General features: G+C 42.5%; 1 protein-coding gene and 1 pseudogene across 1 annotated transcript; one reads left to right on the top strand and one right to left on the bottom strand.

The window, feature by feature from the left end:
* Positions 1-541: 541 nt before the first annotated feature.
* LOC143539587 (uncharacterized) lies at positions 542-1156 on the bottom strand. The gene has a single exon (XM_077032865.1). It carries the CDS (start codon positions 1154-1156, stop codon positions 542-544), a length of 615 nt encoding a protein of 204 aa, XP_076888980.1.
* A 2033-nt stretch (positions 1157-3189) lies between these two features.
* Positions 3190-15562, top strand: LOC143539588 (mannan endo-1,4-beta-mannosidase 5-like; annotated as a pseudogene).
* The last annotated feature ends 185 nt before the right edge of the window (positions 15563-15747 follow it).

A 15747-nucleotide genomic window follows, 5' to 3' on the forward strand; every position in this document is an offset into this window, starting at 1 on the left:
AGAATAACTATATATAGAGAATTAAGTATTTAAGTTTGAATCTGAAACAAAATAAAAATATACATATAGTTGGCTTTTAATACACCTAATTACGTACCTAACCCTATATTAAATTAAGACTAAGATAAAGAATCGCTTAATGACAAGAAGATACGTCTTTTATCTCAACATGCCTCATATAAATTGTCGCCACTTACATTAACGATATAAACAAGATTAAGGTACCAAGCGATCGAACTTTGAGTTCTACTCAACGTGCCTAATGCTACCAAAACAAAACAAACAAAAGAACCAAAAAAGAAAACATACACAACAATGCTACATAGACATCTCCACAAAGAATAAAAATCTACAAAACAACAAACATACGAGCAAAACCACTTAAAACAATAAACAAACCGAAACAACGTTATGTTAGTTATTTCTGTGGTCACCAAAATCATAGATTGTTCAATCTGATTACATCAAAGTTCGATCAGAAGCTTCCATTGTGGTGTTAAGCTGTTTATTGCTTATTATCGGTCCGTCTTGACTTATGCAACTAAGCTTTCTTCGTGATATTATTAGACTTCTTTGAAGTATGTAATATCTCTTTAACGTTGGGAACCAAATACCAACCAATAGAAGTACATAATATCACCAAAGATCGTCCAGAAAACATCAATAACACCAATATCATGATCACAAACAAAGCAAAATAATAACAAGACTTCCGCCACTCCCCGATCTTTCTTTTGCATTGATCGGACCTAATCTTTTTCCTAGGATCATTAACCAATGGTGCCGTGTTATCTTCTTTGGCTTCGTTACCATCATTATTCTGTTTAATAGTAGAAAGCTTCATTAAATGATCCACTTTTGGAGTATGTAACAAACTTGTGTTATGGTGTTTTCTATGATCTAGTAACTTGATCACAATAGGTTCGATTTCATTGGAGCTTGATCTGTAAATGAACTTAACCAAGGAGACATCTTCACACCCTTTTTGTGCCAAAATCTTGTGTCTTTTCTCGTCAAGATCAGCCACAAGTGCCTCAAACTTGTCAAGCCCACAATCTGAATACGCGTTTGTGGCATTTTTACGGCTTCGGCTACCGAAAATGTGACGTCTTCTTGTTGGTTTTCTTGGAGATGTGGAAAAACAAATGAAGGCCATGTTCATTTGTGTGCGCGCGTGTGTGTGTTGGAGTTTTTAATATGTGGGGAATGTGTGGTTCTTTTACAAATATGAGAATCAGAGTGGTTAGGAAGAAATTTAAAGTATATGGATGATGTTTTGTCTAAAGAGTAAATCCAACAGTGAGAATAGTCAAACATGAAAGTTTGACTATTAGGATTGAAGGGGAAGCTTTGGTGAATCTTCAATACTGAAAAACATAAAATGGAATTTTACTTGGCTGCTATTTAACTTACTATGATTATATGTATCAGATTGTTTGTCGGTATCAAGAAGACACATGCGTGGAGGTTAGTGGTAGTAGAGTTGCGGATGTTGACGTGAATGTGTGAACATACGAGGTTGAATTAAACAAGATAAAAAGGAAACAATGAAACTAAACTATAATGCAATTAGAATGTTATTTTCTTTGTATTTCTAAGATAAGGTTATTAAACCAAGTTATTAGTAGCTCTTTCTCAAGGGAAATTCTTGTGATAAAGCGTCTCTCTTCTATTTTCGAGGTTGATGGTTTAAATTAACAAGATGCATGTATAGATGTATATTAAAAAGTAGATTACGAGCTTTATCAATGGTTGTATTTTTTTGTTGTAAATGATAGTCTAAAGACATTCTTTATAGGAAATCGTGAGTTTCAGACTCTATATAGTATTTTGTTTAGGGTTGTGCTAGGGGATTCTCCAATTGTAGGTTTCCTCTTGAGTGAGTGAGTCAGGTTTGTTACGTTTTGTTTATCGGACGAAAGAGTGATCTATTTGGCAGGGTGGGTTCCGGGTGTCCGGGTCTTTGCTGTTAAAAAAAGAATATACTTAATTTAAAAGATATATACTGGATGGAATATGTAAAATTTAAACAGGGTCGGCATGATTTTTGTGATCCAAAGCGAGTGAAAAATTGAAGGTTCTTTTCTAAGAAATTTATAGTTATACTTTTCAATAAAATTTAAGCTAACGTAGCGAGGAGACGACATGTTTCGAACTCCTAACGTAGTAGTGATGACGAATTAGTAAGGATACAATGAGCGAATTTGAATTTTCCGGGCATAAAATAATTTAGTTTGTATTTATTGTTGGAGTTATTAATTAGTTCAAAAGATTACTGGTTGTATTAACTGAAATACCTATTTCGGTTATAATATTTTATTTAATTTATTTCTCTAGTTATATCTATTTTGACTGACTTTAATGTATAGGCTAGTAGAATAGTCTTTAAATAAAGGATTGTTTGTAATGTTTAGGACAATTTTTTAATGTGTAATAAAACTTCCCGCAAATGGATTCTCACCAAATTGTTTGCTAGACGTATCTAGTCAATTAATCGTCGAGTTATTGTAAACTATAACCACTATAAGAGATGATGGGGGCACCAACGTGAGTAAAGTATATGACTTTATTCCATAGTAAATATTTGTCACGTAAAATAAAAAAATTCATTTTTTTTGCATTTATTGTAGAAATTACTTTATAAAACAGTAATCAAGTTTGGAAATTTTTTAAATCAGGTCACTTATAAAATTTTTTGTTTTAATTTGGTTAATAAAGTTTCCTTTTTATTCTAATCATAAATATTTTACCTGAATAGCAGTTGACGTAGTTTTTTTATTTTTAAATAGCTTGAAATTGCAAAAAAAAAAAAGAAATTGACAAATTTAGTAAAATCGAGAAAAAATTAAAATTTGCGAAAAATTGCAAAAAAGAAAAAGACAGAATTACAAATTTTGTCCTTTAAAAAAAGTCAAAATACGGTCCGTGCCATTTTTTTAGTTTCTTTGCAGGCGGTGTCCTTTAAACATTTTTCCTACACGTTATGTCATTTACGCTAACTGGGTTAGAAAAACTCAGTTAAATACCCTCACGTGAGGCTCATGTGAAGGCATTTTTGTCTTTTCGTCTGTACCTGCAAATTTGTGACACATTCCCTCTCATTCTTCATCTTATCAAATCCCTAATTGTTACAAATCAGTTACAACAAACTAACAGAAAAACAATGAACTCCAGCGACGGTGACGAACAATGAACTCCGGCGACGGTGACGGTGAGTATTCCGGCAACCGGAACAAAGCTCCGGCAGACGACGCTTTTTTAGAACGCAGGCAATCAACCAAAGGAACTGGAAGTTACTCCAGATCTACCTCGTAGAAATTTACGGTGAATTTGAAGTCCAAACCAACGATTATTGGCTTACCGAAGACGCAACGGAACACTCACGTTGATTCCAATCGCCGCCAGTGTAAGCAACCGGCGACTTTACGGATGTTTCCGAAACGGTCAGCGGACGTACGGCGGTGACGGAGCCGTCGTCTAAGAAGGTGTCGTGTATTGGACGAGTGAGATCCAAACGGTGCCATAACCGCTGGAAAAAGTCCGTACAGTCGAATCAACCGGTGATTAACCACACGAAAACCGGTAGAGTGCAGAAAGCCGGTTTAATTTCACGCATAACTTCTCCGCTACCGGTTCCATCGCCACCTCTTACTGCACTCTCTCCACCACCACTTAACGGCCGACGCCACCATCACATTTTTATCTTTTCGTCCGTACAGTCGTGAATTGGAGATTTGAGGATTTAGGGGATTTGGAAAACCCTAGAAATTGGGGATTTGGGGGAATTAAGAGATGAGTTTGATGATTGGACGGAGATTGGATCTCGGTTTTGAATTGATTTGATTTTGGTGTGGTGGATGATGAAGAATTGAATTGAATTGGTTTTGAATTTGGGGGAAATTGAAAAGGATAGAGATAATAAAGTGTTTTTGTTTGCAGTACAGACGAAAGGACAAAAATGCCCTCACATGCGCCTAACGTGAGGGTATTTAACTGAGTTTTTCTAATCCAGTTAGCGTAAAGGACATAACGTGTAGGAAAAAAATGTTTAAAGGACACCGCCTGCAAAGAAACTAAAAAAGGACACGAACCATAATTTGGCTTTTTTTAAAAAACAAAATTTGTAATTATGTCAAAAAAAATAATAATTTGAGTTTTTTTTATTATTTTTTTTTGCAATTTTTCAGCTTATTATTATTATTGCAATTTTTCACAATTTATAAATTATTTTTTCTCAAATTTTAAAAAAAATATTTTTCAATGTCAAGCTATTTTGAAATTAAAAAAAAACATACATAACCTGTTATCTAGGATTATAATACAAATGAAAGTTTAGTAGCTTTATTAGAACAAAATATTTTTTGAGTTACCTGATTTGAACAATTTTTAAACTTGGTTACTATTTTATAGAGTAATCATTTTATTGTACTTGGAGAACTAAAAAACAATAAAAAAGTTTTAGGGTACTTGTGGGTATGTGTTTTTGACAGTTATTTTATGGTTTTTAAGTACTTAAGAGTATAAAAAAGATGACAATGCAAAATGAACGGTGCACAGGTAGTACCCGTGAGTACTCATTTCCCCCCTTCTAGTCATCTCTAGCACACGAAAATGAAGCCCAGTTCATGCACTAACCTATTTATTCCCGTATCTTTTTACTTCTATATTTACCAAACTTCCTTGTATAAAACACACTATAAAACTACTTTGTTTCCATCATCTCATGCATTCAAATCTTCCTCCAACAATGGCTACTTACATCAAACCTGCCCAACTTTCCTGAGTTGCTATTTTTCTTGCTTTATCTTTATACATATCTGAAGAGGTAGGTCCCAGCAGAGGCCAGTTGGACCCGTAAGACTCACCTCAAAAAGAGACGTCTGCGCAGTTGAACCCGCAAGACTCACCTCAAAGAGGGACGTCTGCGCAAAGACCAAACTCGCAAGACTCACCTCAAAGAGAGACGTCTGCGCAGAAACCAACTGGATCGGCAGGACCCACCATGCTCAGAGACGTGACGTCCTTACGCGCAGTACGCTAGCTGTTCCCGCAGGAAACGCCTCCCAATGGTTTCCAAGTACTCCGCCTGTTCCCGCAGTGACGGATACCAGCCATCAGGGAAGGCTACCCGCGCAACAAGGCTACACGCACAAGGCTTAACACATAATAATTCAGTAGTCACCTGAAGAAGGAATGAGCAAGCCGGGAACAATCCCGCACAAAGGCGGGAGGGGGAATACTCCCGCCCAAATGAGCCAGTCCGTACGATACTGAAAGATCTTTTGTACTGTACCTGACGAGGTATGGGCAAAAGATTTGACCAAAGATACGACAGCTCATTGACAACAGTATGGCGAGCAACATGCTCTTGTACTGTATGTCATTATTAGCCGCTACCTACTCACCAACTCCTGTCATACCACGTGCATAGCCGGCAGTTGGTGGAAAAGGAATAGTACACAGCAGGCCTGGTCACTGTCAGCCGCTGCCTACCCACCAACTACCAGCATGGCACGTGCGTAGGCCACAGTTGGTAGAACAGGAATACTATTCAGCCGGCTACACCTTCTTGGAAACCTACCTTCGGCTATAAATACCCCAAATGGTATGATCATCTTATCATATACTATCTTGTATCTTACATATTATACCTGATATCTGCTCTAGCAATCTCTTAATATACATTTATATTCAAGAGCAATCTAGTCTGATTCTCACGCCGGAGGGTGGTCACAAGGAGGAACCCCCCCTTCTCAGTGACGAGCTCACGGTGTCTGTTTTGCAGGTTATCAGAAGAACCATCTTTGCCGGGTCTAACCCCTCGTGGGAAACATCTATCTAACCCCCAGATTATCCGTAATCTGCCCGGGGTCCATTAGTGTTTCTTCATTGGCGCCATCCGTGCATAAAAGCTAGAACTTCATTTCTTTTCAGTTTTTCAAACTTCTGGAAAGATGGTTAAAGAAACTCCGGTAACCACAACCCCAGCCACTGGGGGGAATACCGGCGACTACACAGTTTTTACGAACACTACCCCGGTTACCCAAGCCGGGGCAAGTGCAGTAAACTTTACGAACACTACCCCAGTTACCCAAGCTGGGGCAAGTGCAGTAAACAACCATCCCCTGGGATTCAATAATACCCAGGCGGAAAGACAACAGACGAGATTCCCCCGCCAAACACTTGAACAAGTTAAAGCGTGGGCGGAGGCACGTCAGAAGGAATTCCAAGCTGAGTTGGATGAACGCTTGCGTTCCGTCCAACAGGCTGACGAATTTGGAAGCACTCGACAACAGCTCAACATGAGCAGTGAGTGCGAGTCCTCGGACGATAATCAGGAGGAATCCGACACCGACGCAAACCCTCGCCTTAGGGCGAAAGGGAAGCGTAAGGAAACGGATTCCCAAACGAGAAGGAATTTCGGAGAAACCTTCAAACAAAGGAACGCGGGGGGAAACCCACGTGACTTCTCCAAAACCTTCAGACCAACTGCTGCAAACGCGGGAACATCCAAGTTTGCAAGGGACATTGCGGAAGCAATCGCCCCGAAAAGTGCCAAGCAGATGCCCAACATCGGCACTTATGATGGTATATCCGACCCAGATGATCACCTGAACAGATTCATAGCGGGGGCAACCGTCAGCAACTGGACGGAACCCACGTGGTGTTATATGTTCCAGATGACGCTGGTTGGAGCGGCTAGGGCGTGGTTTGACCGTTTACCGGTCCACCACATCTATGATTGGGCGGACTTCCAACACAAGTTCAGCCAACACTTCAGTCAACAGAGGAAATATATTGAAGAACAGTGGACGATCCTCAACTGCGTTAGAGATAAGGATGAACCTTTACTAGACTTCATCACTCGCTTTAACTCGAAAAAGCTGAGTCTGGGCGTTATAAGCGAGGACCTTGTTCGCGCCGCTTTCATCCAGGGCGCCGAATACCCAGAGCTTATCCGCACATTGACGGGTAAAGATGGCATGCCATCCACATGGGATGCCATCATGACGGCAGCCAAGCGCTTTGCCGAAACAGAGAAGCAACTAGGTGGGAATCTGCCCCAGACTACAAACTTCTACACGCAGAGGACTAGAGAAAACAACGTCCAGACCGCCCGGCAAAACAAAAGGAGGAAGCCAAGCATGTGGCAGTCAAGGGTAAACTTTGACACCTCATCCAGCTCTCGCTCCCTAGTAGGCGGAAGGGGTAATACACACCCATCAAGCCGACACCCCAGGTGGACGCCCCTCACCAAAAGCGTCACGGAGATATTTGCCACTGAGAAATTCCCATGGCCAAAAGCTCCAACGGTCCGACAACGACCTGACGCGGATCAGAGCAAATACTGTGACTTCCACGGCACAAAGGGTCACACCACTGAGAAGTGTTCATCCTTGAGGGATATTATTGAAACATTCGTCAAGGAGGGCAAGCTTACACACCTGGTGGCATCAATCAGGAGTGGAGGGAAGAATGACAACCGATACAAAGGCAACGGACGAAAGCCCGTTGACATCAGCATTCACATGGTTCGTGGTAACATCAGAGGAAGAAAAAGACGGACAACAGAACCATGCGCATGGAAAGAAGCTGAGGTACGCTTCCCGCGAGTGCCAGGAGGACCCAGCAAAGAAGGCCCTATCGTCATCAAAAGCCAGCTGGGGCACTACATCACTTCCCGGACTCTTGTTGACAACGGCGCCTCGTCAACGGTTATGTACAGGCAGTTCTTCGACAAGCTAGATGATGAAGACAAGGAACGCCTGGAAACGGTCTACGCCTCGATGGAAGGGTTCGACGGCAGCACAAACACCCCTCTGGGTATCCTATCTTTCCTCGTCACTCTCACAGACGGAAAACACTCCCGCACAGAGGATGTGGACTTTTTCGTAATGAGGAAGCCACACCACACGTACGACATTCTCTTCGGGAGAGACGGGATGGCAAGATTCAATGCCGTGGTATCTTCAGTCCACGGCATGATGGGATGGCCAACAGCTGAGGGTGTGGCGATGATCACCGGTATTCCCCAGGTATGCATCGCATCTGTCTCAACACCCAAACCAAAGATGGCTAAACCCACCATCACCGAACCAGAAAAATGGGCTTTCAATGGCAAATACCCCGACCAGGCGGTTACCATTGGCCCAACAATCACTGATCCTACGCGCACATTACTCAAACGCTTACTACAGAAAAACGCTGACATCTTCGCATGGAAACCAGCAGACATGACTGGTGTACCTCGAAGTAAAGCAGAGCATAAGCTCAAGTGTGACCCGGCTTTTACGCCGGTCATACAAAAGCGTAGAGTAATGGGGGCGGAACAAGCTAGCGCGTGTAGAACCCAAGTCATGGAACTCCTTGACGCGGGCATCGTACGCGTTAGCAGATATCAAACTTGGGTTGCAAATCCCGTTATGGTACCGAAGTCTAACAAGCAATGGCGCATGTGCATAGATTTCAAAGACTTGAACAAAGCATGCCCCAAAGATTGTTACCCGTTACCCGAAATTGATCTTAAGGTAGATTCGTTAGCACCGTTTCGCCTTAAATGCTTCCTTGATGCGTATAAAGGGTACCATCAAATCCACATGGCCGTTGACGATCAGGACAAAACCGCATTTCGGACGCCCGATGGCACATTCTGTTATCAAATGATGCCATTCGGACTTAAGAATGCCGGGTCCACATATCAACGCCTGATGGACAAAGAGTTTCATGCCCAAATTGGGAGGAACTTGGAAGTATACATGGATGACCTGGTCATCAAAAGCCTTGACCCAGAAGCGATGTTGAAAGACATCGAAGAAACATTCAACACACTCAGAAGGATAAACATGAAGCTCAACCCGAGCAAGTGTTCCTTTGGGATGGAAGAAGGGAAGTTCTTAGGAGTCATTGTTACAAAAGATGGCTTCAGAGCGAACCCTGAAAAGGTCGAAGCCATTATCAAAATGGAATCACCTATTACCATCAAGCAAGCTCAGACACTGAACGGACGCCTAGTCGCACTTAACCGCTTCTTGGCAAATCATGCGGATAGGTCGTTCCCATTCGTGTCGACGCTGAGAAACTGTCTAAAGAAAACGCACTTCCGCTGGACACCAGAAGCGGAAGCAGCTTTTCAGGAAATTCGGTCACGCTTGATCGAACTCCCAACGCTCACAGCACCAGAGGTGGGGGAGGAATTAATCCTATACCTCTCCGCCACAGATAGAGCAACCGAGGCCGTCCTGTTAGTCGAGCGAAAAGGCATCCAGATGCCAATCTACTATGTTAGCCGTCTCCTAACAGACGTCGAAACTCGGTACTCTACCCTGGAAAAATTAGTCTTAGCACTTGTACAGGCTTCACGCAGGCTAAGACGATATTTCCAAGGTCACCCAATCATTATTCTCACCAACTTCAAACTTGCAAACGTTTTAGGCAAACCCGAACTTTCGGGACGCCTAGCCAAATGGGCAATAGAATTGGGAGAATACGCGATAAAGTACAAGCCAAGGCTAGCTATAAAAGGCCAGGTCTTGGCCGACTTTATTGCCGAAGTCCCCGCATCGCGGGAGAAAGAGTGCCAGGACGAGGCTCAACCCTCTCCAGCACAAGACATCGATGATGTCTGGCGACTTTACACTGATGGAGCGGCCAGCAGCGAGGGCTCAGGCGCAGGGTTAAAACTTACCAACCCAGCAGGCCAAGAATACACTTACGCTATTCGACTAGACTTTCCAAGTACGAATAACGAAGCTGAGTATGAAGCATTCTTGGCCGGGTTGAGGATTGCGCGTAAAATGGGAGTAAAGAACTTGGAAGCCCATGTGGATTCCATGTTAGTAGCCAATCAGATAAACGGGACGTACACGGCCGTAAACGAGACAATGGCCCTGTACCTCGCTCAAGCAAAAACCCTCATACGCGATTTTAATGATTGTAAAGTCATACACGTCAAGCGTAGCGAAAACAAATTTGCGGATGCGTTAAGCAAGCTTGCGTCATTAGCTTTCACCCACTTGGGAAAGGACATCCGCATTGAACTCCTTGGATCACCATCAGTCCCACACAAGGAAGTCTGTGTCATCCAAACCGGCACAGAAACGTGGATGACACCAATAATAAATTACCTTGCGGCGGGTATACTACCAGAGTCAAAAACACAGGCAAGAAAAATACGCTGTAAAGCACTGAACTATCAACTCATCGATGACATCCTTTACAGACGTAACTTTCTTGGCCCTCTCCTCAGATGCGTTGACGACCAAGATGCCAACTACCTCCTAAGGGAAGTACACGAAGGCATCTGTGGGATACATGCAGGTCCACGCGCAGTTGTAGCTAAGCTAAACAACGCGGGATACTTTTGGCCGGGGATGCATACGGATGCGCTGGCGTACATCAGAAAGTGCAGGTCTTGTCAGCTCTACGCACCCAATACGCATCGCCCGAAGAATGAACTTGTTCCAGTCACCTCTGCATGGCCATTTCAGAAGTGGGCCATCGACGTGACAGGCCCATTTCCCACAGCAGCAGGGAACGTCCAGTTTCTAGTAGTTGCCATCGACTACTTCACCAAGTGGATAGAGGCAAAACCCTTAGCCCAAACGACCGCGAAACATATCAAAAAATTCATTTGGGAATTTATCATTTGTCGTTTCAGGCTTCCACAGAATTTGGTGGGCGATAACGGCACCAACTTTGCTGACAAGAAGCTACAACAGTGGCTTAAAGAACTTCAAATCACCCACACCTTTACCTCGTTGGCACACCCGCAGGGTAATGGTGAGGTGGAAAGAGCAAATAGGAGCATCGTCGACGGCATAAAGAGAAGACTATTGGAACACAGATCCGGCTGGGTGGACGAAGTTCCACACGTACTTTGGGCACACAGAACGATGAAAAAGGCAAGTACGGGAGAAACCCCGTTCAGCCTCACTTACGGCACTGAAGCCATGGTCCCGGTCGAAATTGGTCTACCCTCACCAAGGGTCATGATTCAACCAGAGGACAATGATGCGGAAAGACGGTTAGACCTCATGCTAACCGAGGAACGCAGAGACTTAGCCGCAGCGCGTGAGGAGAACTACAAACGACAAATGCAAAAGTACTACAACACGCGGGTAAAACTCTGCAACTTCAACGTAGGAGACTACATATTGCGTAACAACGAGGCTTCGAACCAAGAGCGCCCAGGAAAGCTGAACCATGTCTGGGAAGGTCCGTACGTTATCAAACAAGTACTGGGAAAGGGCGCATACCGGCTCGAAAGGCTCGATGGCACTCCCGTCCCACGAACATGGAACGGAGCTCAATTACGCAAATGTTACATGTAGATCAATTCCAAATTTGTAAAGAAAAGGCCCAGAGCCACTTCTAATGGAAATGATTCTCCTTTGAACATCGACGCTGATGATTTTACATTTATACTTTTAACTTTCCACACGGATATGCCGGTCTTCACCGCATACATAAGTGAAAGAAAGCCGTTGCGTGGGGAAGGTGGTAAAACCCGCATAAACCCAAAAAACGGCAAACCTTCACGCAGGTCAGTCATAGGTAAACTTTGGTCATCCCACTAAATGAAAGTGCCGGTCCTAACCGCACAAATCATGAGAGGAAACCGAACCTATTGACAACCGCGCGTCGAACGGTTAACTTATCCAAAACACTGGGAAAATTGCTAAAATAAACTAAAATATGCATGCGCAAGTCATGTAACGTTTATAACGCAAGTCCCAAAGATTCAAAAGTAAGCGGGAAAATACCCCTTACCTTGGAAGTAAAGTAACTATAAGACGGGTGCGAGTACAGTGTTAAGGCAAAACCCTTCACATACTTAGCACCTGCAGGGAATTGAAGCCAAAAATACCTCGGTAACCAAGTAACTATAAGACGGGTGCGGGTACAGTGTCAAGGCAAAACCCTTCACATACCTAGCACCTGCAGGGAATTGACGCCAGGAATACCTTGGAAGTAAAGTAACTATAAGACGAGTGCGGGTACAGTGTCAAGGCAAAACCCTTCACATACTTAGCACTCCGCAGGGAAATGAAACCAAGAAGGATCTTCTGGGCCATGCTTGCGGAAACGGGAATAACATCCCCGCATAGCAGGAACGTCGAGAACTAGATTGTTTGAAGCTTCAAGATGGAATTGGTGGTTTTAACATAATTGATCACTATGTTCAAAACTACCAAAACCTCATGGAGAATCCACACAACTAGGACTCAACGCTCCTGACTTGCGAGGAGGTTACAGACCTACCCGCATCATACCCAAAGATCAAGCAGGAAAGTCGGGAATTTCTGCAAGTGACATTAGGACTTCCGCGGGAAAAATCCCCATGGAAAACCTTAAAACTAAAACCTTTTCAAAAACCCTTTGCTTAAGTCCAAAAGTTCACCTCACTTTATTAAACATTCATGAGAAGAACATTGGACTGGGGGGACTTGAAGAGGTAGGTCCCAGCAGAGCCCAGTTGGACCCGTAAGACTCACCTCAAAGAGAGACGTCTGCGCAGTTGGACCCGCAAGACTCACCTCAAAGAGGGACGTCTGCGCAAAGACCAAACTCGCAAGACTCACCTCAAAGAGAGACGTCTGCGCAGAAACCAACTGGATCGGCAGGACCCACCATGCTCAGAGACGTGACGTCCTTACGCGCAGTACGCTAGCTGTTCCCGCAGGAAACGCCTCCCAATGGTTTCCAAGTACTCCGCCTGTTCCCGCAGTGACGGATACCAGCCATCAGGGAAGGCTACCCGCGCAACAAGGCTACACGCACAAGGCTTAACACATAATAATTCAGTAGTCACCTGAAGAAGGAATGAGCAAGCCGGGAACAATCTCGCACAAAGGCGGGAGGGGGAATACTCCCGCCCAAATGAGCCAGTCCGTACGATACTGAAAGATCTTTTGTACTGTACCTGACGAGGTATGGGCAAAAGATCTGACCAAAGATACGACAGCTCATTGACAACAGTATGGCGAGCAGCATGCTCTTGTACTGTATGTCATTATTAGCCGCTACCTACTCACCAACTCCTGTCATACCACGTGCATAGCCGGCAGTTGGTGGAAAATGAATAGTACACAGCAGGCCTGGTCACTGTCAGCCGCTGCCTACCCACCAACTACCAGCATGGCACGTGCGTAGGCCACAGTTGGTAGAACAGGAATACTATTCAGCCTGCTACACCTTCTTGGAAACCTACCTTCGGCTATAAATACCCCAAATGGTATGATCATCTTATCATATACTATCTTGTATCTTACATATTATACCTGATATCTGCTCTAGCAATCTCTTAATATACATTTATATTCAAGAGCAATCTAGTCTGATTCTCACGCCGGAGGGTGGTCACAAGGAGGAACCCCCCCTTCTCAGTGACGAGCTCACGGTGTCTGTTTTGCAGGTTATCAGAAGAACCATCTTTGCCGGGTCTAACCCCTCGTGGGAAACATCTATCTAACCCCCAGATTATCCGTAATCTGCCCGGGGTCCATTAGTGTTTCTTCAATATCTCTTCTTGATTGTGTTTGTGAAGCTAGGAATTATAAAGTAACCGCCTTTGTTCAAACTAAAGGATCACACTTTGTTATCAACGGTTCAACCTTTCTGTTCAATGGTTGTAATTCATATTGGATGATGAATGTAGCCACTGATCCGAACGATAGGTACAAAGTTAGCCAAGTGTTACAAGACGCTGCGAATGCTGGTCTTTTTGTTTGCCGCACATGGGCCTTCGCCGATGGTGGTGATGGTGATAGAGTGTTACAAATTTCACCAGGGGTGTATGATGAACGCGTATTTCAGGTACAACTCAATTTACTTGTTGCACTCTCTCTTTAAGTTGTCACATTAGTAATATTCTCTTGTACGTGGTTTTTATACATAGGGATTAGATTTCGTGGTAGCCGAAGCAGGAAAATACGGTGTTCGATTGATATTAAGTTTTGGTAACAATTTCAAGGACTTTGGAGGGAAAACACAATATGTTAAGTGGGCTAGAAACTCAGGCGTTCAGGTCCATAGTGATGATGATTTCTTCACAAATTTAATAATTAAAGGGTATTACAAAAACCATATTCGAGTAAGTACAAATATATATATGTTATGTTATCCAATTCAAATATCTTCTTATAGTAACTTCCATGTATTATAATGAATGTAGAGTTATAACACGAATCAACACAATCACCAAAATCGCGTATAGTCAGGACGCCACAATCATGGCATGGGAACTCATTAACGAGCCTCGATGCCAAGCTGATTTATCAGGGCGAACTATTAGTGTTAGTGATTTTTATAACTATTTATAGAGACATGATTATTTTTAAATTTATATATAATTTCATGAATTTGAATTTATGATTGTCTTTAACTAGGAATGGGCTCAAGAAATGGCTTTGTTTGTTAAATCATTAGATCGACGTCATTTGTTGGAGATCGGTATGGAAGGGTGGTATGGAGACACAACACCGAGAAGAAAAAAAAGAAGTAAACCCTATTTACCCAGTTGGAACCGATTTCATCGGCAGCAATCTTATCAAGGAAATCGATTTCGCCACTATACATGCATATCCGGATAGATGGTAATTTGATTAAGTGAACTAATTGAGTTGCACACTTAACGTGCAACCCATAAAAAGTAAACAATGCTACCAAAATCCGTATACATAATGGAAATAAGGTTTGCTTACATTATGTCCAGGATTTGCATAAAACGGAAAAATCGAACCAAACCCAAACAAAAATCGACTTTCCATAATACCTGAACTTTTTGTCCAGTTTCGGGGTTATATTAAATAGAACCTGGAAAAAACAGACAAGCCAAATGTATGAATTTTCATTTTTAATCTTGAATGTTAAGCAATTTATAGGAATTTGTTAAATAGTGTAACCCAAATATTTTAGCTAAAATGTATACTAATAATCTTAATCGTTATTTAGACCCAAAGTCTATTATTGAGCCAATTTTTTTGGCCCATATATTTCAAGCCCAAATGGTAAAACATAGTGAACCAAACTGAAACCAAACGATTTAAAAAACTGACTTTTTGATTTTTGGTTTGGTCGTTTTAGTACAAAACCGACACTATCACACCCCTACTTATGTCTAACTTATTTACAGGTCACCAGCAGGAACAGATGAAGCTTCTCAAATGGCATTTTTGCGAAAATGGATGTGGAGTCATTTCAAAGATTCAAGGATTATCCTAAAGAAGCCACTGGTATTAACCGAATTCGGGAAATCAATCAAAGAACCAAATTCTGACATCAACAAAAGGGATTCATACATAAAACTTATTTATAGAGACATTTACACGGAGGCAAGAATTGGAGGGACGGTTGGTGGTGGTTTAGTGTGGCAGATTATGGGGAAGGGGATGGATTCCTATGGAGACGGATACGAAATTATCTTGTCGAAAAACCCGTCCACCAATCACATAATGTCACAGCAATCTCATGACATGATCACTCTATCACATAAGCAAAAAATGTTTGTAAGCAATTTTGAACACATTAAGGCCTTGTGATACCGGTCAATGACCCAAACTCACGTCACGGCCAAGCAACCCGAACCCGACCCGGACAATCTGCATCACAGGCGGAAGTCCATTTACAATTTCCGACGTTTATATTAGCATGCATATTAATGTTAGGCTATTTCAATCACAGCACCTTTCCATGCATGTAAAATTTTTTGTAATTCAAAACATAAAACTTTAATAAAATAATATAAAA

This window comes from Bidens hawaiensis, unplaced genomic scaffold (assembly GCF_021521415.1).
Source record: "Bidens hawaiensis isolate Kalapana, Puna unplaced genomic scaffold, B.hawaiensis_p1.1 tig00011949_1, whole genome shotgun sequence".
Lineage (NCBI taxonomy): Eukaryota > Viridiplantae > Streptophyta > Magnoliopsida > Asterales > Asteraceae > Bidens > Bidens hawaiensis.

Bases quoted from the DNA above. Each gene is read 5' to 3' on its own strand.
- LOC143539587 (XM_077032865.1), bottom strand. From the start codon at position 1,156: ATGGCCTTCATTTGTTTTTCCACATCTCCAAGAAAACCAACAAGAAGA.